Source organism: Danio aesculapii, chromosome 14 (genome assembly GCF_903798145.1).
Source record: "Danio aesculapii chromosome 14, fDanAes4.1, whole genome shotgun sequence".
Lineage (NCBI taxonomy): Eukaryota > Metazoa > Chordata > Actinopteri > Cypriniformes > Danionidae > Danio > Danio aesculapii.
Window position 1 is genome coordinate 33133245 of NC_079448.1, and position 21922 is coordinate 33155166.

At 39.5% G+C, this 21922-nt stretch overlaps 3 protein-coding genes across 8 annotated transcripts in view; all 3 read right to left on the bottom strand.

The window, feature by feature from the left end:
* The window catches only part of mbnl3 (muscleblind-like splicing regulator 3), an 85361-nt gene extending 78666 nt beyond the window's left edge, over nucleotides 1-6695 (bottom strand). For all 6 annotated transcript variants that reach the window (XM_056471739.1, XM_056471738.1, XM_056471740.1 and 3 more), the window contains exon 1: nucleotides 6410-6695. The gene's annotated coding sequence lies outside the window, so the exon portion shown is untranslated. The remainder of the gene's footprint in view (nucleotides 1-6409) is intronic.
* A 1558-nt stretch (nucleotides 6696-8253) lies between these two features.
* Nucleotides 8254-13588, bottom strand: hs6st2 (heparan sulfate 6-O-sulfotransferase 2). The gene is made up of 2 exons (XM_056472529.1): nucleotides 12720-13588; nucleotides 8254-9931 (listed from the first exon to the last, which is right to left on the bottom strand). Exons 1-2 carry the CDS (start codon nucleotides 13277-13279, stop codon nucleotides 9085-9087), a joined length of 1407 nt encoding a protein of 468 aa, XP_056328504.1. The 5' UTR covers nucleotides 13280-13588; the 3' UTR covers nucleotides 8254-9084.
* Nucleotides 13589-16299: 2711 nt separating this feature from the next.
* gpc4 (glypican 4) overlaps nucleotides 16300-21922 on the bottom strand; it is a 61739-nt gene continuing 56116 nt past the window's right edge. Inside the window, exons 5-9 of the mRNA XM_056471892.1 lie at nucleotides 21474-21604; nucleotides 21214-21360; nucleotides 20272-20396; nucleotides 18818-18990; nucleotides 16300-18730 (exon numbers count right to left, since the gene is read on the bottom strand). Of these exons, the coding sequence (XP_056327867.1) occupies nucleotides 18510-18730; nucleotides 18818-18990; nucleotides 20272-20396; nucleotides 21214-21360; nucleotides 21474-21604 (797 nt within the window). The 3' untranslated portion in view covers nucleotides 16300-18509. The remainder of the gene's footprint in view (nucleotides 18731-18817; nucleotides 18991-20271; nucleotides 20397-21213; nucleotides 21361-21473; nucleotides 21605-21922) is intronic.

Consider the following 21922-nt stretch of genomic DNA (forward strand, 5'->3'; position numbering starts at 1 on the left):
ACACCGGAGAAATACACCAATCAAACATGACAAACCTTTTATGCAATTACAAACACCCCAAAACATATTGGAAAACAGGTCGTCGCTTTTAAATGAAGCCCAGACTTGCCAAACACTCATCTGCGTTCATGCAAATTCAATATTTACATGAACAAATGGTGCATTGCACTTTAGTGGTTAAAAGCTCATTTGTGAGAACACAGTCTGATGTGTCATAACCTACTTGCGAAAAAAAGAGGGCAGTGGCCGTATTTATAGAAGCCATAGTCTAGTTTAATAGAGAAGTGATGTATACAGCAATATTATGGTGTCGCTCAATGTTTGATCGTCTGTAAACGGTGTCGCTTTATCAGCGCAGCGCCTTGTTTTATTGCAATTTCAAAGCATATGGCACAACATAACCTACCATATTTGGTCCAACAAAGCGGGAGAGGGGAAATGAGGACATGTGCTTTGTGTGTACAGTAACCTCGCTCTCTGTTCTTATCATTAAATTTATAGGGTGAATGAAAGCGAGAGCAAAGTCCACGATGTCGGTGGCAAACGTGCCTGAACCTGTGATGCAGCTTCAGCACATGCGGCGATATGCGGATGTGAGGTGCTTGTGGGCACGTGGGCTCATCAGGGGGCTTCTTTATATCTTTTTCACTATCTACTCCTTGTGAGGTTAAAGGGAAATCAGAATCTCAGCAGATTTAACCCCATACATCTGAGAAGGGTTTCATAGGGTAGTTATAGAAAACATAATTTCTATGTATGCTGGTCAACAGCGACATCAAGCGCGGCACTCAACAGAATTAGGGCTCAACATTAATGCTTGTTGAGGCAATTCATCCTAAAGAGTATTTGAAAATGGAATTAATATGTCCGAAATCATAGTATGTTGAAAGAAGTATTTCAAAGATACCTGGATCGTCTACTATTTGCAGTAGAAAATTAAAGGTCGGATATGTGCGTAATCTAACTGCCCACAATACACTGCGTATTGGATGTGAATTCAATTAAAACAAACATGGATAAAATGTAAACAAACTAACTAGGGCTGCTAATATATATAGTTTCAGCATCAATATCGCAATGTCATCATTCACAATAGTCACGTCGCGAACATACGCAATGTTTAGTCTGGATTATAATATATTATTTGCATGTGTTTTTGATGCCTGTGATTATATAATGACCTCAAAAGCATTCAGGCATAAGAAATTGTTCCATTTGTGATCTTTAACTACGATTATTTTATTGAATTATTTTTATTTTTATCATTTAGCTACTGTAGCCTACTAAAATACTGTTAGACTCGAGATAAAGTATTAAACTGTTTTACTTGATTGTATTTATAGATTGTTATGCACGAAAATACTCACAACACATGCCAATACAGAAAAACACTGAAAAAAATTGCACAGATCACAATCAAAACGTGTTTAAAAAATGTTTATAAAATGTTTATTGATTTTATGGAGAATGAGATGCACTTCCACTGCAAAATCATCCTAATTGATCTACCATTAAAATTCTTTACTAATAGAGATATTCAACTTATCTGGTGAAATTGTATTCATATCGCAATGTATAGCGCAAAATAAAAAATATCGCAATGTTAGATTTTTCCATTATCGTGCAGCCCTACTAAAAACACTACATGACAGACGTTTAAGTGGAGAGGCTTTGGTAAATATGTTTGAATGATTTTAATTAATATCTAACATTATTAAAATAATTGTTTTCTGTGCTATATTTCATCTGCATCAACAATGTGAACATATATAAAGACATGTTTGGTCACTAACATCTGTGTGCATAATTATGCAACCACCTGAGGAAATTTCTCTGCATGAAAGCCCCTACAATTGGCAGATTAGTTTGCTACTGCACCTCAAATATAGTAAAAAATTAAATATATAAGAAATATAGATGGGGCGGCACGGTAGCTCAATGATTAGCACTGTCACCTCACAGCAAAAAGGTCACTGGTTTGAGTCCTGGCTGGGCCAGTTGGCATTTCGAACACAATCTCACGGCAATTCGTAAGTTTTTGATTTAGTGGCTAATTCGTATGAATTCGTACGATCTAATTTGTACATTTTAGTACGATTTGCTCATCCCACAATGACGGTTGGGTTTAGGGGTGGGGTTAGGTGCCACGCCTCCTTTTTAAAATCGTACAATTTCGTATGACTGAACTTGTATGAATTCGAACGAATTAGCCAAACTGACAAAACGTAAAATACTTAGGTTTTCTCATGAGATCAGGCTGGCATTTCTGTGTGGAGTTTGCATGTTTGTCTTGTGTTTGCGTGGGTTTCCTCCGGGTGCTCCAGTTTCCCCCACAGTCCAAAGACATGCGCTATAGGTGAATTGAATAAACGAAATAGGCCGTAGTGTATGAGTGCGAGAGCGTATGGGTGTTTCCCAGTAGTAGGTTGCGGTTGGAGGGGCATTCGTTGCATAAAACATATGCTGGAGTAGTTGGCGGTTCATTCTGCTGTGGCGACCCCTGATAAATAAGGGACTAAGTCGAAGGAAAATATATAAACAAATTAATAAATGCAGATCATGTCTTAAGATGATCGATCTGATTAAGCAAATTAAAGGTCTATTAATAACGAAGTAGTATGTCCCAAAACTTGCATAGTCTTCTGTTACACACTCAAAAGTACACTTTTTCTTTACTAAAAAAAATACACAAACATTTTGGACATAGTAGGTGAAATGAAATGCAGGAAAGTGATAATTTAAACAAAGGGTTGCTTAGAAACAAGGTTGACTAATTAGAATCTGTTGTACTTACATCACACAGTGGCAGAGAATCTTAAATTATACACACTTTCAAATAAATCATACCACTACTTGTTTATCAAATTGCATACAGCAGTGTATTGCTCTTTCAGACATTGGCATTTTTAATTTAATCACAAACCCCTGCTTAACTGCAATTAATTATACATTTTTCACTCAAATGTACTAGTCGAAAGAATTTTAAAGCACTGAACATCAACAACTGGAGGATGTAGGATGGTGTTATTGAAGCTCCATTCTTGTGTATCGTGTGTTTCATGGGAGTGTAGAAACTGAAATATCGAAAATATGTGAGTGAAAGCAAAAGATGGCTAGGAATGCAGGATTCTATTTTGCTGGATTAAACCCTACTCTGGAATAGAGATGTAACGATGATCCGTCGAAAAAAATCGATTATGTGTGATGATTCAAATTAGTTTGAGATGTCTAACAAATTGCACTACAACTGGAGTAGAGTTCATATGAATGAAAAGAGAGGTCTTCTGGGAGAAACTGTCTTTAGAAAGGTTTATGGGGAATTTTCTGTTCATCTTGGCAATGAAAAAAACATTAAAGTAATCCAATAGTAATAATCTACATAAGCGCAGTACTGCAACGTTTACAGAGGTAACCCAGGTCACACTATATCATTGGTGTTTATAAGTGCCACCTTCTGCCAAAGAGTGAATTTGTGTCGATATTTCGTTCAGTTGTTTTATGCGTCACACTTTACTATAAGGTTGAATTTGGTAATGTTTTACTAGTTAATGTATTTACTAACATAAACTAAAAACAAACCAAACTAATTTAACATTAACTTGTTTATTTATTGTTTAGAGTAATTATTAATTGTAGTTAATGTTCATTTCAACATTTATTAAACCAAATATGAGCTTGTTAACATTAATTAATGCACTGAGTTAGGGCGGGCGATGTGGTGGCGCAGTAGGTAGTGCTGTCACCTCACAGCAAGAAGGTCGCTGGTTCGAGCCTCGGCTGGGTCAGTTGGTGTTTCTGTGTGGAGTTTGCATGTTCTCCCCGCGTTCGCGTCAGTTTCCTCCAGTCCAGAGACATGCGATACAGGTGAATTGGGTAAGCTAAATTGTCTGAAGTGTATGAGTGTGTATGGATGTTTCTCAGAGATAGGTTGCAGCTGGAAGGGTATCCACTGCATAAAACATATGCTGGATAAGTTGGCGGTTTACAGTTACAAATTCAGTTTACAGTTAGTAAATTCCTTTAAAATTATAGGCAAGGAAACAATACATTTTAATCATGATCCAAACAAAGATGAAGCATGAGCAATTTTCAATCTATATTAAGATTAGTCATTTAGATTAGATTAGTTTTGTAATTTGAGGCAAAAACAGAATGGTTTGACTTCAGTTTTGTAAAACTATTGGCCTATATAAAATGGTAACACTACTCTAAAGTATGGCCTCATTTATTTCTCCAAACAGGAGTTCTATTAAGAAAAATCCTTCCCTGCTCCTATAGTGTGATCAGAAGAAGAACTGTGTACTTCCACCTAGAATTATAGGAACTATCAAAATGTTCCTCCAGTGCAAAAGCCCTTAGTGGAGTTTGTCATCTGACCGTGTTCTGCCTCACTGGTGCCGTACTGTATATGGGATTAATTCTAGCTTAAATCAGGAATTGATGGATAAACCGACCCTTCGGGCAGAATGAGGGCACGTGTTCTAGTATTAACATCAAGATATATGACTTGTCAGCCATGTGAAGACCTTTAAATTGCAGACACTACTAAAGGGCAACGATGCCAGTGAAGTCTGACAGACACCAGCAGCAGGAGTCCTCTGACCTGACCTTTGACAGTGCACATCACAAGGTGTGAAATCAAACAGAATATCATCCACCACTCGCATGACTGCAGAGGACCCGCTTCACTTTAAAGCCGTTCTTTTGTTGTTGAAGTCAAATATGATATTCTTTGAACATACTCTACGAGCAATGGCAGCCAAGATAAATATTGCAATTATTATTATGAAGCAAGTCCTAAGTTCTTTCTAGAACTTCATAGTCTTCTGTTTTAGGGTGTGTTGTTCACACTTGGCAGGTTTGGATTGATTAAAACAAACTCTTGAGTCTGCTCTGTTACTGCAGTCATTTGAATAATTGTGTATGTTGCATCTGGATCTTGGTGCACACCAAACAAGCAAACAGCGTTCTTTTTTTTTAGAGGTTTTGGTCCACTTGTTTGGTGTTACGGATGGCAGAGTTCAGAGTCAGACTTATTCAAATTAGCCAACTTATTAAAATGAGACTATAAAAATAGACTGAATGCTTAAGCATACGAACAGTGCACTACAAATGTGAACATCTTTAACTTATGTACTGGTTAATAAAGCCTACTGAAGGATTTTTTTTGCCAATTTCCAACATCAGTTAAATATATCAGTTTGAACTGTTTTATTTTTTAGCATTCAAGCAAGACCTTGTCCCGAAAAACCTTGAAACCTATTTTGAAATCTATTTTAGTGTAGACTGCAACTAAATTATTTTCATTTACACTTTCAATTGGTATTAATATATTAGGTAAAATGAAGTAATGCCTATCAGCGTGTATTAATAATACATTAATGTAAATCAATATAACATCAGTGTTTGACGAACATTGTTAGAACATTGCTAAAATCAAGTTAGTTACTGCATATATCAATAAACAGAACTTAAACTGTTTTCTATGAAGCTAAAACGCCTGTGGCTTCTACTAAGTAATTAATTTATATTAATATAGGAGCACTGTGTGTTAATCCAATATAAAAGCCATATACAGGCTTGATAATGGCTAAATAAAGGTACTGTACTCTTTTTATTTGAGAGAGAGCATGCCTATCCATTATATAAAGACCAAACAAACCAAAGCATTTGGCTCTGGACAGTAGTCTGCGCTGGCATATGTCCGATGATGTTAAAGGTAAGCGGGACAAAGGACATTTAGCTAACGTCTATGATATTTGGTGCTCATGCATCAACATTCAAAACCCCCCTCACACACTTTACCAGCCCCAACTTTACACAAAAACCAAGGACACGTTCAGCTCGTATCGTGGGTGAGCACCTTATGGTCGGGACTGGCTGCACCCAGCCATGGCCATGAAAATTGAAATGTCAGCGTGACAGCAAGACTAGCTTTAGATGCCAGACACAAATACAGCATCAGAAGAGAGACACACACGGCCCACCGCACCTGACTTTAGCTGGGGCCCATGATCACATGTGAGCGGAGTTTGAGCTCCATCCAACCTGTTTACAAACTAGGGGCTGTTCAGGGCACTGACGGGAAGCTCAACAGCTGTCAGCAAGTGTATGATCAATGCGCGACAAACAACTGCATTATTGACGCTTTATTACCACTGACAGCTGGAGCGAAAAGGTCAAACGAGAGCCTCGGCACCGTATAAATATGAAGGAACTGAAAATCTAGACTTATGCGTCACGGTGCGATGAGGGCCATGTGCGCAAAAGCAAGGTTAGAGATGGAGACCCATAAACGGGAGAGCGTCAGTCGTGACAGCGAGCTGTGCAATACACCACTCACATTTACAATAACAAATACGCGCAAAACAAGAGGAAATGTTGGTGTTTGTGAAAGCAGATGACTCACCTGTGCAGACGGCGCCCGACTGGAGCTCGGTGACATCAAATGCAGCGCAAAGCGAAATAAAGATTTGTCAATAACTACGTCACGATCACTGGCTGATGTGAGGCGCGCGCTTTGGGTTGCAAAAAGTTCCCGCGTTGAACCGAGAGCTTTCGAGACCGCGCGGTTTGCTGCTTAAAGCCTTGTACGATGGCCAGCGGCTGCGGGGTGTTTCGAGTTGAACGACGAAGCGAGCGATGGGGAAGCGTGAAGCGAACTTGCTAGCTGCTGCTAGGCAGAAGACGAGACGAGGGAGGGCAGGAGGGAGGAGTAGAGCGAAAGTGTGCATGGCACTACGTGCATTCCCATGTATTGCCTCCATTTTAGGGGGATTCCCACTCGACCTCGGTGCAAACTGCGCCTCGTTGATGTAGTATAAAACATAGTTTAAGCTTTGCGAAAGGTGTATATTTAAATGCATGTCATAAGTTCAGTGCTGAAAAGCTATGCAAATATTTAGACAACACCGCTTTGTAAACGTTGCTTATGAGTAATGGACATGTGCACTGAGCACACTTCACAGCTAAAAACTTCAATAAGTATTATTGTCATGAAATATTACAAGCATGCGTGCTGATATGACCCCAGAAGATCGTATTATTCTACATGTCGAGTCGCCCTCTCGTGGGCGCTGCCGTTATGACATCACATGACTCGTGTCACGATTTATCGGTTATTGAAAATACATCTTGTGTAAACATCCTTGTAAACTTTTATTAACTATAAACAACAACATCCCCCTTCTTTTTCACAATATGTTAATGAACTTGCTGGTATTGCTCTATCTCCTTGTACTCTGTTAAATGAGTTATCTCAGCTACATTTGGAGGATTTGTTCACCCAAAATAACAATTTTATCATTATTTGCTTACACTTAAGGGGTTTCAATCCTTTGTGATCTTTCTTCTGTTGAACATAAACACAAAAGAAGATATTTTGAAGAATGTTGAAAACTTGTAACCACTGACTTCTATTATAAGAAAAAAAAAGAGAAAAACATACTATGGAAGTCAGTGGTTACAGGTTTACAGCAATCTTGGGTTTAACAGAGGGAACTCAAGAGGTTTGAAACAAGTGATGGGCGAGTAAATAATTACTGATTTTAATTTTTAAATAAAAACTGAACTATCTTTATATAGCTTATAACCATTTCACAACCCTTTATGAAGGTTTACAGTACATAAAGTAACTTAGTGCAGGTTAGTACAATGCAGCAGAAAGCACAAGTCTGCAAAGACAATAAATAAATACAAACTCTGGAATTAAGCAGCACAAATAAGTAAACACAGTTTCCTACATCCGGGAAGAAAGATTCCAGTATAACCAAACTTACCATTAGCTGGTTTAATTTTTCATCTAAAGGAGTACATGCATTTTACCCTTCAGAAAGCCCAAAGAAGACAAAAATCTACAAACAAGTAACTAAAAAAGATATTTACATCAGAGAATGAATCATCCTTGCTCTCAGACCCATACACCCAAGTTAAAATAATAATAATAATAATTTAACAGTAAAAGAATCACTTGGGACCCCCTGCTGGTCTCACTAACACCACTTCAAACAGAAAACCTGTCACTTGTAAGCCACTTCAATGGTCAAGTGTTTTTAGAACCTACAACCCCCAAAATGTTGGTCACAACTGAAATTAAATGAGTTAACCAGACAAACCAAACTACCCAGCCACTATTGTACAGATATACACATCAAGAGTTAACCCAGGCTTTCACTTGCAAGCAAGGGATGTACTTTGGCTCCATCTGCTGTTGAGAAAAACAAAAGAGGTTCAAGTAGACAGCCGCAAACTGGATTATTATAAAAATGCATTTATTATTACTCACAAATGTTATTCATTCTTTCCAGCAGAGCAATCAGTGCTCCTCAGTACACATATGGTGTGGCATAAAGACATAGTGACTTAATGGCTTTTTATTTTCAAGTAATGAAAAATCAAGAGCCAACCCATATCCTGTGATTTATTAGCAAACATATAAATAAAATGAATGAGAAAGTAATGCACCATCAGATATATATGTAAATAAAAAATAAAACAAAGACAGGTGTTGGACTTTGACATAAGGCTGATGTGATACGCATGGGACTGTGACAGTTGAAGACACTTGAAAAATGATTAGGCAATAATTAAAAACTTACATTACAGGAATGTAAATACAAATGTGCAGCCAACTCGGCTTCCCCCTCCTCATTTCTGAAACATTCCGCTCTTTGGCTTTCACAATAAGCATCCATTGTGATTTTCAGTACATTAACTGCAGGGACGACCTCCCTGGTGCAACCCGCAATTCACAATGCCCTCTCTCAAGGGCAAAGTGCTGATGGACGGTGGATTTTAGCATCTCTTCAGTTTACAAGACGAGTCAGTCTGCAAGACGGTCATTCATTGACATCTGACAGGGAACTGGTGCTAAGAACCGATACATATGAAGATTTCCATGTGCATTCCACAAAATGCATGTGACAGAAAAAGCAACCCACAATTAACAACCCGTATATTGCTAATATTTAGCAGTGATTTGGGCTTCAAGGATTTTTGGGCTTCAAGGATTATAGGTACCATAAAGTAATCAAATGGAATCACCATTTTGTAGTTCGGTATTAAGTTCAACCCTCTTGCCAAATGCTACCGCCACTGCTCTACGTTTTCTAAATAGTCCAATATGGTTTCATTGTCGTCCTCTTCTAGCCAGCTCTCCTCTACCTGTCCTTCAGTCTCGCTCTCCAGCGTTCGTCCAGCATCTGCTTGTTTTTCTTCAGCAAAAGCGGGCGACTGCTCTGTCATTGGCGGCTCCTTGGTGGGTGTAAAAACAGCCTTTCCAGTCACCCCCCACCAAGACTTCACCTTGGCACGTAGCTTGCGCCTCTCTTGTATGCGTCGCTGACGGGCCTCCCTGCGCTCCTGCTGTCTGGCGAACTGGAAGCGCTGAAGGAAAAGATCCCGTGCATATTCATATAGCTCTACGTCCCATTGGTTGAGCTCCCGAATCCTGCGTTGGGTCTCCGGTTCCACTTCTACGCTCGCAGCCCGGGTGCCGTTAAGCTGTGTGAATGGTGCAATGAAGGACAGACGGAAGGTGTGTTCAAACAGGTATTGCGTCTTACGCTGATATTCAGTCAGACCAAAAAAGGCCATGTTTCGCAAGTTGCGTTTGGCACTTTCCAGTAGCATGGCCCACCGCTGGTTCTCGCTCATGACCGTGAGGTTATAGCAGCCCACCAGGCTGAGGTCTGCCAGCATTCGGGTCTGTCTGTTGTTGGCTAGGTTGTAAGGGCACGCCATGAACTCCTCCAGCGAGCAGCCGGACCAGTCGTCGCCAGGATAACAGCTGGGCAGCTCGGTCAGGGTGGGTAAACGGCCGTCACACATGTGTTTAGAGGCTTTCCAAGTGGCTCCACGCTGAACGTGCCTCCATTCGCTGAGATACCGCCACACCGGATCCCTCAAGATGGTGATGTAGTAGTAGTTCCTACTGCATTCAAAAACAAAAAAAGTGTTTGTCATAAGAAAAGTGCACTCGAAACTAAAGTGATCACTGCAGAGCAACAAAATGAACAGCAATATTGTGTATGAATCATTAAGTCTGGTAAAGCTGTCATATTTTGTGCATGTTCGCGGTGACAGAATTATTCATGGCGTAGTTTCTGTTAGAGTGCATCAGGGGAGCAATCTTGATGGAAAAACGGAATGAATTATTGCTGGTTGACTGTAATTATGGGCATTTCAGCATAACAGCGGATGAGAAGAATCATCTTTCAGCTCACATCTGCAACACTTTCCATATGAATATCAATTAAGACTGCCTGGATAAACTCCATTCAACAACAGCGCTGAAACGCTCTCTGGAGAGCCTCAACTTTTCCTTTACGTACAAGCCAGCAATGAGCCTGTGGGATTATGATTTGATCTAATTGTGTCTGTTTGAAAAGCTGGCTTTACATGTGGTTATGTCTAAATGCACCAGCTTATAGAACTGTGCATGATCTTTTTCACACTTTTTAAATATTTACATTACTCTATTGCTCACTTAGATGATATGTTATTTACTAAGAATTTTATCTGTTCTGCAAGTAATCTAATCAGTGCGCGTAATCTTCACCAGATCACAAATAATGATCCATGGTTTATAATCATAAAGCTATGATGCCAAATTCACCTGCATTTGAAGAGTTCGTTCACCCAGAAATGCTAATTTACTCACCATTTCCTCTCTGCCATATGATTTCAACTCTTTTTGAGTTCTTTTATTTTATTGAAAAATGTTGTACACCAGTACCCAGTGACACACACGGTAGAAAAAATACTATGCAAGTCAATGGCTACTAAATTCCTGCTTTTTAAATATCTTTTTTGTTTATCATAAGAAAGAAACTCAAATATGTTTAGAACAAGTGATGGGTAACAGCCGTAGTGTATTGGTCGGCGATACTGTTTCCTGTCCTGTCCTGTCTAATTTGCACTAAATGTTGCACAAACCTCAGTTGCGCTCTTATTGTTATTTTATTCTGGTTGATCTTATTTTATTTCATTCTCTAAATTTTTATATTAGTGCACAGTCCTGTGTTATGTTGTCAATTTATGTTGTTTGATGTAGCACCTTGGTCCTGGAGGAACGTTGTTTCATTTCATTGTGTACTGTATATTGTTAAAATGACAATAAAGCCAACTTGACTTGGGTGAGTTACCAATGACAGATCATTAATAATTAATTAATATTAAGCTTAATTATCCCTTTAAGCCAAAACACTGTTGTGTTTTTATATTTCCGTTTAACTGTGCTGCTGTTTTTATAACAGTCAAATTTATTTTTTTCATTCATTCTTTTTATTTCAGCTTAGTCCCTTTATTAATCTGGGGTCGCCACAGTGGAATGAACTGTGAACTTATCCAGCATGTGTTTTACGCAGCAGATTCCCTTCTTGCTGCAACCCATCACTGGGAAACACCCATACACACTCATTCACACACATACACTACAGACTAATTCACACAATCCACTAACCCAATTCACCTGTAGCGCATGTCTTTGGACTGCGGGGGAAACCGAAGCAAATCATACGCGAACATGGGGAGAACATGTAAACTCCACACAGATTTGCCAACTGACCCAGCTGAGGCTCGAACCAGCGACCTTCTTGCAGTGGGGCAGTTGTGCCACCCACTGTGCCACCATGACACCCAAATTAACTTTATTTCAGTGAATCTATACTTTAGTTGAAACATGTTAACATGAAGCAGATTGAATTTCAATATCCGCCATTCATTGTGTAACTGACGTTTATGTCAGATGGTTAAAACTGATTATCAGCTATAACACAACTGAACTTCATTATCAATAGTGGCCAGATTTTTAGTACTGCCATATCTCTTGCCCTTTTTGCTGGAATTTCAACATGACATAATTAGGTTGTATTCATCCTATTTTGATCCTTTCCACTTCTCATTTAATTCTCGTATTTTCACTACAGCTGCATTTATTTGATAAAAATACAGCAATGTTATGAAATGTTATTACACTGGATATCTACTTTACATTTAATAGATTACAGACCATGATAATTATTCCTGAGACAGTGATGACAGAGACAAATTACTCATGTTTCATTTCTTTCATAAATGATGTTAATATGCTCAAAAGCCATTTCTCATCAATTTCACGATCACTGAGTGTGATTCACCTTTGTTTTGGCATGCCTCAATAATTCATATGAAATATTAATCATGTAACATAGCTCTTTGCTGTTAATTGTGATCATCCTTGCAAATCAACTGCATTAACTTCTTTGAGAAACCCCCAAATATTTGAAAAGCAGAGTTCCTTTTCTCTTATATATAGTTATTTGTATAACATGAGCCTCCAAATGCAAACATTATCAACCATTGTGGGTCTCATGATGCTACGGGGGGTTTATTTAAAGGACAGGCCTGAGAGAATGGCAGATGTTCTGGTGCCAGCAGGCTGTCTGCCCTCCGGGGTGTCTGAAAGGGTGAATGATTATGATGATGGGTCCCCTGTTGCAGGAATGTGCTGAATGAAAGCAGACACTCCGGGGTTAAACCTGACCTGTTGGAGTCCTTTTGTCTCCGCATAATTGACTTGCTAAGAGGTTTCAGAGCGAGAACAATATGAGGGGAAGGAGTGGCGAAGCGCACCGTGACGCCATACAACACACCACAACGTAACAAAAGTTAGTTTGTCGAGACGCGTTTCAACTCATTAAAGGCACTAAATTAGTTTGATATACTAATAAAAGTCTCACCTAGGAGTCATACGCCTCTCCTGGGACTCCCGGTTGCTCATGAAGGAAGGCACGCAGTTGGTGAGCTCGGTCCAGTCCGCGTGCAGACCGCAGCTCCAGCCGGTGGAGAAGCGGGAGAACAGCCAGGTGTCGCGTTTGCCCGGCCGGTAGCAGGTACACTTTTTCTGGCCCGCATGGCACTCGCACGGCCTCTCCAGCTGGATGTTGCGGACCAGGTGACGGCCGAATGTAGTACCTCCGGTTTTCTGAATGTGGAGAAATACTATAACATCCTCCCCCTTAATGTGGAAATCCACCGCGCGACTAAGGTCTTTGGTGGTAAAATTAAAGCGAGGTACAAAGCGAACCAAAGCACCGTCCTCCGAGCTGTATGGATCTCCCGCACCGGCTCCGTTCACGCGATCCCCGGGCGCGCGACTCCCCAGCCTCGAGGACAATGATGCCAGGTGTAGCAACTGGCAGTCGGATGTAGGACATGCGTATTGCAGTACAATTACGCCAAAACACAAAACCATCAGCAGCGCGATGAGTAGCCGGCTGTAGTTGGATTTCTCATCCATCTTCTCGCTGGAAAAGTGAAAGCATTACTCGGTTGTGCGGCGGCTCGCTCACCGCGTCGCGTCGGCCAGGAGGAACGTTGAACAAAACCTGTGAATCGAGCACATCAAAACACGAACACGCCCAGCGCGTCTGGTGGATGTTCGTTTGCTTGAAGCGAGTCTAGTCGATGTCTACATGTTTCCACGAGGCTTCGGCGTCCGAACTTACATCGAATTGCTTTGTGATCCTCCGATAACTTCTGCTGTTTACCTCTGCCACAAATTCGTACTCGCTCTTCCCAGTTCCTCGTTTTCCCAGTAGTCCACATACAACGCCCACATCCTTACCTTACGCTTCAAAATAAAAGTCCACGGAATTACTTTTATTGTGTAATATTGTGAATTTCTTTTATTGCATTTAATTAAAATCACAGTTTAATATTTGAAATATTTACTGCTTTATTTATTCTATCATATATATATATATATATATAAATCATAATTGTTTAATTGTGTAAAAAAATATCATAGATATATACACATAAAATATAATACAATTTTTAATATTCATTTATTTAAAAAATATCATAGATATATACACATAAAATATAATACAATTTTTAATATTCATTTATTTATTTTCTTTTTGGCTTAGTCCCTTTATTAATCTGGGGTTACCACAGTGGAATGAACTGCCAACTTATCCAGCCTATGTTTTTATGCAGCGGATGCCTTTCCAGCTGCAATCCATCACTGGGAAACATCCATACACACTCATTCACACACATACACAATGGACAATTTAGCCTACCCTCACCTATACCATGTCTTTGGACTTGTGGGTGAAACCAGTGCACCTGGAGGAAACCCACGCCAACACAGGGAGAACATGCAAACTCAGAAACGCCAACTGACCCAGCCAAGGCTCGAACCAGCGACCTTCTTGCTGTGAGGCGAACGTGCTACCTACTGCGCAGCCCCTTAATTTTTAATATATTTTTCTACATTAATGATAAATGTTTAGTTAATGTTTAGTTAATTCATTCATCCATTTTTTTTGGCTTAGTCCCTTTATTAATCTGGGGTCATCACAGCGGAATGAACCGCCAACTTATCCAGCATATGTTTTTAACGCAGCGGATGTCCTTCCAGCCGCAACCCATCACTGGGAAAATGTATATTTTAATAATATATATATATTATATGTTTTATTTTATATCATTTATTTTAAATATTATTTATAAGCTGGTTGGCTGGTCGACTGTTCTGGTTTTAGAGGGGTTAGGGGTTACCAGCCAGGTCGTAGCTGGCCAGGCTGGAAAATAGCCAGCTAAAACAGGCTAAAACCAGCTTGACCAGCCTGGTTTATGCTGGACATTGCTGGTTTTGGCTGGTCAAGCTGGCTGGTCATCTTCCAGCCTGACCAGCTAAGACCAGCCAAACTGCCAAAACCCCTAAAGCCAGGCTGGTCGACCAGCTTAAAAGTTTTTTTTTTCCAGAGCAGTCTGACATATCAGGCCTGTAGCCAGCCTGGTGAAAGGGGTGATTATTTTTTTATTTATTTATTTTTAAAGTGTACCTCTGCAGTTATTCGTCTCATTTTTCTATTTATTTATGAGATTTAAATACTGAATTTAGGTTACATTTAAAGCATTATTTTTAGCTGATTTAGCTTGTCGGATGGTCATCATAACCACATGTTTTGTGTAATTATTTATTACATCATAATTTCATTATGAAAATTTATTACATCATAATATGAATACAAAAAAGTTTTAAATTAAAAACTGTAGCCTTTTGTCATTTATTAGGCAAATAACAAACTGGCCAGCACAAGTTTTCTCTGTAAGAATCTAGCCATTTGAATAATACAAAATTAAACATAATAATAATTATGAGCTTCACAATTTTTCTAGCCGCTCTTGTAAAAAAAGTACAAGGTTATTAACAACAATCGCCAAAATGGTATTCAAATTTATCTTAATAGGAGGCGCTTTTGATGCTTCACACTTTTATATTGTCCAAGATTTAGATTAAAAGTAACTTGTTAAATGTTTCTCTATTTTAAAACAGTACAGTAGCGAGAGTTGACTTCACTTACATCGGATTGTGTGTTTTCTTGACAGCTGGATGTTGGACAAAAAATAATGGTTTGCATTGAAGAAAACTGATTAACTGTCACACCAGGATTCCGCTTGGACTTAAAGCCTTTTCAATGGGTTACGTTTACTATTTAAGATGGTATACCAGTCAAAATAGGGGGCTGCTCAATGAGGGGTAGCTTAACCTTAATTAGGTTAACCTAATTAACCCAGTTAAGCCTTTAAATGTCAATTTAATCTGTACAGAAGTGTCTAGTCATCATGGCAAAGATAAATAAAATCAGTTATTAAAAAACTTTCCCAGAGATGGGTTGCGTCTGGAAGGGCATCCGCTGCGTAAAACCGACTAAGCCGAAAAGAAATTGAATGAGTTATTAGAAATGAGTTATTAAAACTATCATGTTTAGAAATATGTTGAAAAAACTTGCGTTAAAGAGAAATTGGGGAAAAAATAAACAGGAGGGCTAATAATTCAGGGGGGCTAAAATTCTGATTTCAACTGTATATAAAGATCGTGTTTTATTAAGTTTACTTCCAATAGTGCCGAAAATAAACTGAAGAATATTTTAAATATCATTTATATCCGCTAACATTTACCAGGATTTCACTCAGAAACTTACTGTTTATTTTGCATATGGTGGTCAGCATCACATTTATTTACATTAACAATAAAGCAATGCATTTGAGGCTGTTGAGATGCTCATCCACTATAGGATGGTAATAGTCTTCCATTAATATCTGTCAGTGGTTATCTTATCTTAACAGCTTATGTTGATTTAATAACAAACAAAACAATTAACACATCGGCCTAAATAATGTCTGTGATTAATCAAAGCTCATGATTGTTTTAACTCTTCATGGGTTTCTTAAAAAGATTGTTTTAAAGCAATCAGTCAACAGATACACCACACAGATAAGAAACCACACCACACGTCACAATTAAATATCTGCAGTCTTTATTTCAACAAGACTAAGAAATGTTTAATATATCTTTTCTCTTACATTTTTAGCATCTATCTCTCTTGGTTTCGCCCATATTAAGCACATACTCTGAATGGGTAAAATCTGATGAACATCTCTCAGAGACCACTAAATCGACTGCTCATTATTTACAATTGTTTTCTTTTCTCCTCTTCTTTCTTCAGTCTCTCCTCCTCTTCCTCATCATCACTGATGTACAGAGCTGCAGGCTCTGCAATCCATCCGCCTGAAGTTCAGCACTCAAACTAAAAGATGACACCGCAGAGGATCGCTTTCCTGATCCGTAAAGTCCGCGTCATCTTCACACTGACTCAGAGCAGCTCGACATACTAAGCACAAGACACTTCCTTTCCTGGTCTTCTTTACATCAGAGCCATCGTAAAACATGTGACGGTGGGAAGCTTTGGGTCATCGGGATGAACAGAAAACACATACAGCTTCCTATTCATGCCTCAGTTTAAACAAACAAACAAACAAACAAACAATCTGAGGTGCGGAGCATCACTGCTGCACAGATCTTTCCTCATTTCAGACTCCTTTTCACGTCTGAGGACTGGCCATTCATCCATAGACACTGAATGAATGAATGAATAAAAGCGTGTGCATGTTGCAGATAGGATTACAACATTACAAAACAACATTTAAAATTGCCGTGAGGTATCTGAATGCCAATTTTTTCTTTTAAAAAAGTGCATGTGACATTAGGAACGATCAAGGACCGATGGCCAGCCCTGTCCTTGCATCAGCTTGTACAATTTTCACAACCCACTTAATATAAAACAATTCAATTGGTTTACAAAATCTAAACGTTACATAAAATGAAATCTGTAGCCGATATAAAACCATCCGTGAAGCTGTGAGATCAAACGCATTCATCTAGAGACATAAATATTTCCAATACTGAAATGAAGATACAAGGAAAGCGGTGCTTGCGAATGCCTTTCGAAGAGACCTGGTTAAATAACTTACTGTACAAAAGCGATGCAAGATTTCTGTCGTCTTCTTTTTTTATCTGAGAGCTGGGTGGAAAGTCCTTGAGATTAAGAAAGCTTGTCAGATGTGTGAATGAAAAAAATCTGCTCGTACCACACACAAAGGCTATTGCTATATGTGAGCAATGGTTTTAAAATGTGTACCACCTTCTATGGAAATTAGAAAAGCATGGACGTTTGATGTTTCCAAACAAGGCCACCCAACCTCTCGGAACAAGCACCGGCTGTCGATGTGTTGCGAAATCTGCTGCAGTACCTATCATATAGTTTTAAACCTTACAATACACTTCTAGCAAAATAAACACCTCCGTATAAAACCCTGTGTAGAATTCAGCTCCTTTCCAGCTGCTTCATAACTAATCGTCCATTAAGTTCACGTCATGTCTCTGCACGATCATCTTCGAGCCATCAAGGCCTATTCATCAGTGACTTTCATACAGACCTTACTTATCCAAAGCTCCTTCTTCTTCTTCTGCGCGCACTATTAAGTTATTACTGAAGACTATATTCTCAAGTTATATATTATATCGCTGAAAGCGTTTGGGCTGTGAAATTTGCTTGGAAACGAATACAAATACAAAACCAACAGCATGTCTGGGGATTCATGTTCTGAATTCATTCATAAGGCAGCGTAGTTAGTTTCTTCTGTCCGTCGCAGACCTGATAAAGGGCGTTTTATGAAGCATTTAAGGCATCGTGAACGTCAATAACACGTTTAGTTAACCGAATCCTCCACACATGCCAACACGCATACCGATAATGGATTAAAAATAGAGCTTTGCTTAAATCATACATGTGTTATATGGGTTGATTAATTGTTTAGCTTTTTAAAAAAATCATACATACCATCCACACACACACACACACTCTCTCTCTATTGCGAACATGAACACTGTGGGGAAATAAAAGAAATTGTTGATGCTAAAAAAACAAAAAGACCCAGACGACGCAATGCTGCATGGAGCCGTATAGCTGTACACAAAATGGAGTCCGTCTTATAAACATTAAAAAAATACACTGAAGGTTTGTGGATATTAATAACTTGAGTGTCTTCCCCGGATGGAAGGCAGATGGAGATCCTGAAAGCAGTGTCTTTAATGTCCTGTGGCAGTTTTCTGCTCTCTCGGTCAAAAACATTTGTCCAAACACTTGCTCTTACTTGGGCTGGTTCTGCTTTTATCTTGTTTGGAGAGTGAGCAGGGCGAGCAGGAGCGCCGCCAGGGCCAGTGCCGGGCTGCAGGGTGCCAACCGTGTTCCGCTGGAGGCCTGTTTGTCATCCTGAGTCTTGAGGATGCGAGGTTTACCGGGCGCCGGGGTGGAGAAGTAAATATCTCCGTCGCTGTCGCAAGAGGGAGAGTCGCAGCCGCTTCCGCTTTCCTCTCCGCTGCCGGCATCATCTGTGGAGCCAGAAGACATGATTGAGGTTAAAAACTGAGCTTTGTTATGATGTGAAGTCGTTTTGTCAGTGAAGCGAAATGATGTACCGGCGGTAAATGAGATGTCGTTGCCGGTGTAAGCAGCTTTCAGCCAGCTGGTCATTTCCTTCAGGACTGCAATCTGCCGCCTGATCACCATGTCTGGTTTGGTGATGTCAACCTCCACGTCTGGATTAGACACCTGATTGGCTAAACCGCTGCTCATAACCACAGATTCGTACCTGTGAGTGAGGACAGGACGGTTGTTAGAAGGTAGGTATATCAGTAGCTTAGTAACTAAAATCATAAAACGAAAACTCTTTTTGATTCTTGAAATACAGGATGGATTTTTAAAAAATTCTAGTTGCAAATCATTTAAATAATAAATTTTCACGTACTCCTAAACTGAATTTAGCTTAAACTGACAACTAACTAAAATATATTTGCATCTGTCTTATTTTTATCTGTCTGTCTGTCTGTCTGTCTATTCATCCATTCATTTGTCCATCCGTCTGTCTGTCTGTCCATCCGTCTGTCTGTCTGTCTGTCCATCCGTCTGTCTGTCCAACTATCTATTCGTTCGTCCATCCGTCTGTCCATCCATTCATCCATCCGTCTATCTATCCATCCATCCATCCATCCATCCATCCATCCATCTATTCGTTCGTCTACCCGTCTGTTCATCCATCCGTCTGTCCATCCACCTGTCCATCCATTCGACTATCTATCCATCCGTCTATCCATCTATCCATCCATTTGTCTATCTATCCATCTATCCATCCATCCATCCATCCATCCATCCATCTATTCGTTCGTCTACCCGTCTGTCCATCCACCTGTCCATCCATTCGACTATCTATCCATCCGTCTATCCATCCATTCATCCATTTGTCTATCTATCCATACGTCTATCCATCCATCCATCCATCCATCATCCATCTATCCATCCATCCATCCATCTATTCATTCGTCCATTTGTCTGTTCATCCATTCGTCTGTCCATCCACCTGTCCATCCATCCATTCGTATATCTATCCATCCGTCTGTTCATCCATCTGTCTGTTTATTCATCTGTCTGTTCATCCATCTGTCTGTTCATCCATCTGTCTGTTCATCCATCTGTCTGTCCATTCACCTGTCTGTCCATCCATCCATTCGTCTATCCATCCATTCGTCTATTCACCCATTCATCCATCGAACTATACATCCATCTATTCATCCGTCTGTCCATCCATCCATCTGTCTGTCCATCTATCCATCCCTCTATCTATTCATATTTTGCATATGTCTGTCTTTCTGTCTAGCCGTCTATCCATCCATCTATCCATCTATCTCTGCCTGCCTGCCTGCGTGTCTGTCTGTCTGCTTGTCTGTCTGTCTACCCGTCTACTCATCCATCCTGGACTAAAATGTAATCAATGATGTTTAGGAACCCAGCATGCATTTTTTTCAAATTTGATTTATTCATCAAAAATTCTGTCAACATATAATCATGTGATCATGTGATCCTCTTATTGACCAACCTGCTTTTAGCTGTACCATTCCAGCAATCATCACCGGGGGCAATCCTTTCTCCAACACACACTGTGTCTGGCAGGGTGGACCAGAACTTCTTGGCATGCTTCAGTTTCTTCTTGACATCCGTAAGCTAGGAAATAGACAGATTAATTTATAAATGTTGCTTAAACTCTGAATCAGTTAGCAATGTGCTTTTGAAAGGGATAGTTCACCCACATATGAAAGTTCTGTCATCATTTATTCATCCACTTATTCCACACAAATTTGAGTTTCTTCTTCTTTTGAAGACAAAGTAAGATATACTGAAGAATGTTGAGGATAAAAAAACAGCCATTGACTTCCATAGTTTTTTTGTTGCTATTATGAATGTCGATGATTGCAGTTTCTGACATTTTACAGAAAGTCTTGGTTTGCGTTCAACAACAAAAAATTAGAACCACTTGAGCGTGAGTAAATGGTGACTTTATTTAATTTTTGGGGTGAACGATCTCTTTAAGTCTGATGGCATGTCAAGTTTCTGGGTCTAAGTTCTCTATCAGATGATAAATGCAAACTAAAAAATGACACTAATTTATGCAACGTGCTGTGATAGTTTTGGAAATCATGATATGTTTATATCAAGACCTAATCTCAGACGGTCAGATTCATTTTCTATAAATGTTTAAAATACTGGTGTCTGAGATGCAGCAAGTGCAGAGACTCTACCCTGAAAAAAAATGATTCAAAGATGATTCCTTGGATTTACTTAATTTTTTACGTTAAGTGGCAACACTTTTTTTCAGTGTAGTTTGACTTTAGTCTTTGTAGACTGACTTTAATGTGTGATATGACTAAAACCGTGACCATAAACAGCTATTGATATATTGAGTTCTCATTTCAATTGAGTAGAGGCTTGGACCTGGAAATAATTTTCCATGTCATAACTTAAGGAAGCATCTTTTCCTCACCAGTCGGTCCAGGGTGGTGCCAGCAGCAGTGGTGGGTCTGGCTTCAGGGCTGTAGGGTCTGAAACGGCCAGGGAAGCCCGAGTCTTTAGCAGACCTCCGGCTACGGAAGGCCACGCTGAGTTTGGGTTGCCCACAACCCTGAAACACCTGAAACAGGCAAAGAGGCATAAATGTAGAATAGCACAGTTAGTAAGACATAAAAATAAAACATTGCATATGTGATTAACCATGTCATCATGGAAAAAACATTAAAAGCGCACCTTCTGTGAGACCTGCATGCTGTTCTCCTGCATGTTCATGATAGCATCTGAAATCTTCACATCGATGGGGTCCACGACCGACTCGAAGTTAAAGGGTCCCTCCAGCCTCTCAGCGAGACCTAACATAGAATCTACAATTGAAAAAAAAAAAAAACATTAATGAAGGGAACACCCACTTCGGCTCAGGTATTTCAGAAAAAGAGGTAAACGAAACAATACTCAAGAGAAACCGAACACAGGAATCGGAATAAAATTGTCATACATTTTTTAATACTAATGTTAAAGGGATAGCATAGTTCACACGGAAATGAACAATTTCTTACTATTTAGTCACTCTCGAGTGGTTCTAAACCTTTATGAGTTTCATTTTTTCTGTTGAACACAAAAGAAGATATGTGGAAGAAACCTGTAATTGACTTCCATAGTAGGAAAACAAACACTAATGGAAG

Coding starts and splice junctions, on each gene's coding strand:
- hs6st2 (XM_056472529.1), bottom strand. CDS start 13,279: ATGGATGAGAAATCCAACTACAGCCGGCTACTCATCGCGCTGCTGATG. Junction 9,932..12,719: donor GAGAGGCGTATGACTCCTAG/GTGAGACTTTTA, acceptor TTTTGAATGCAG/TAGGAACTACTACTACATCA.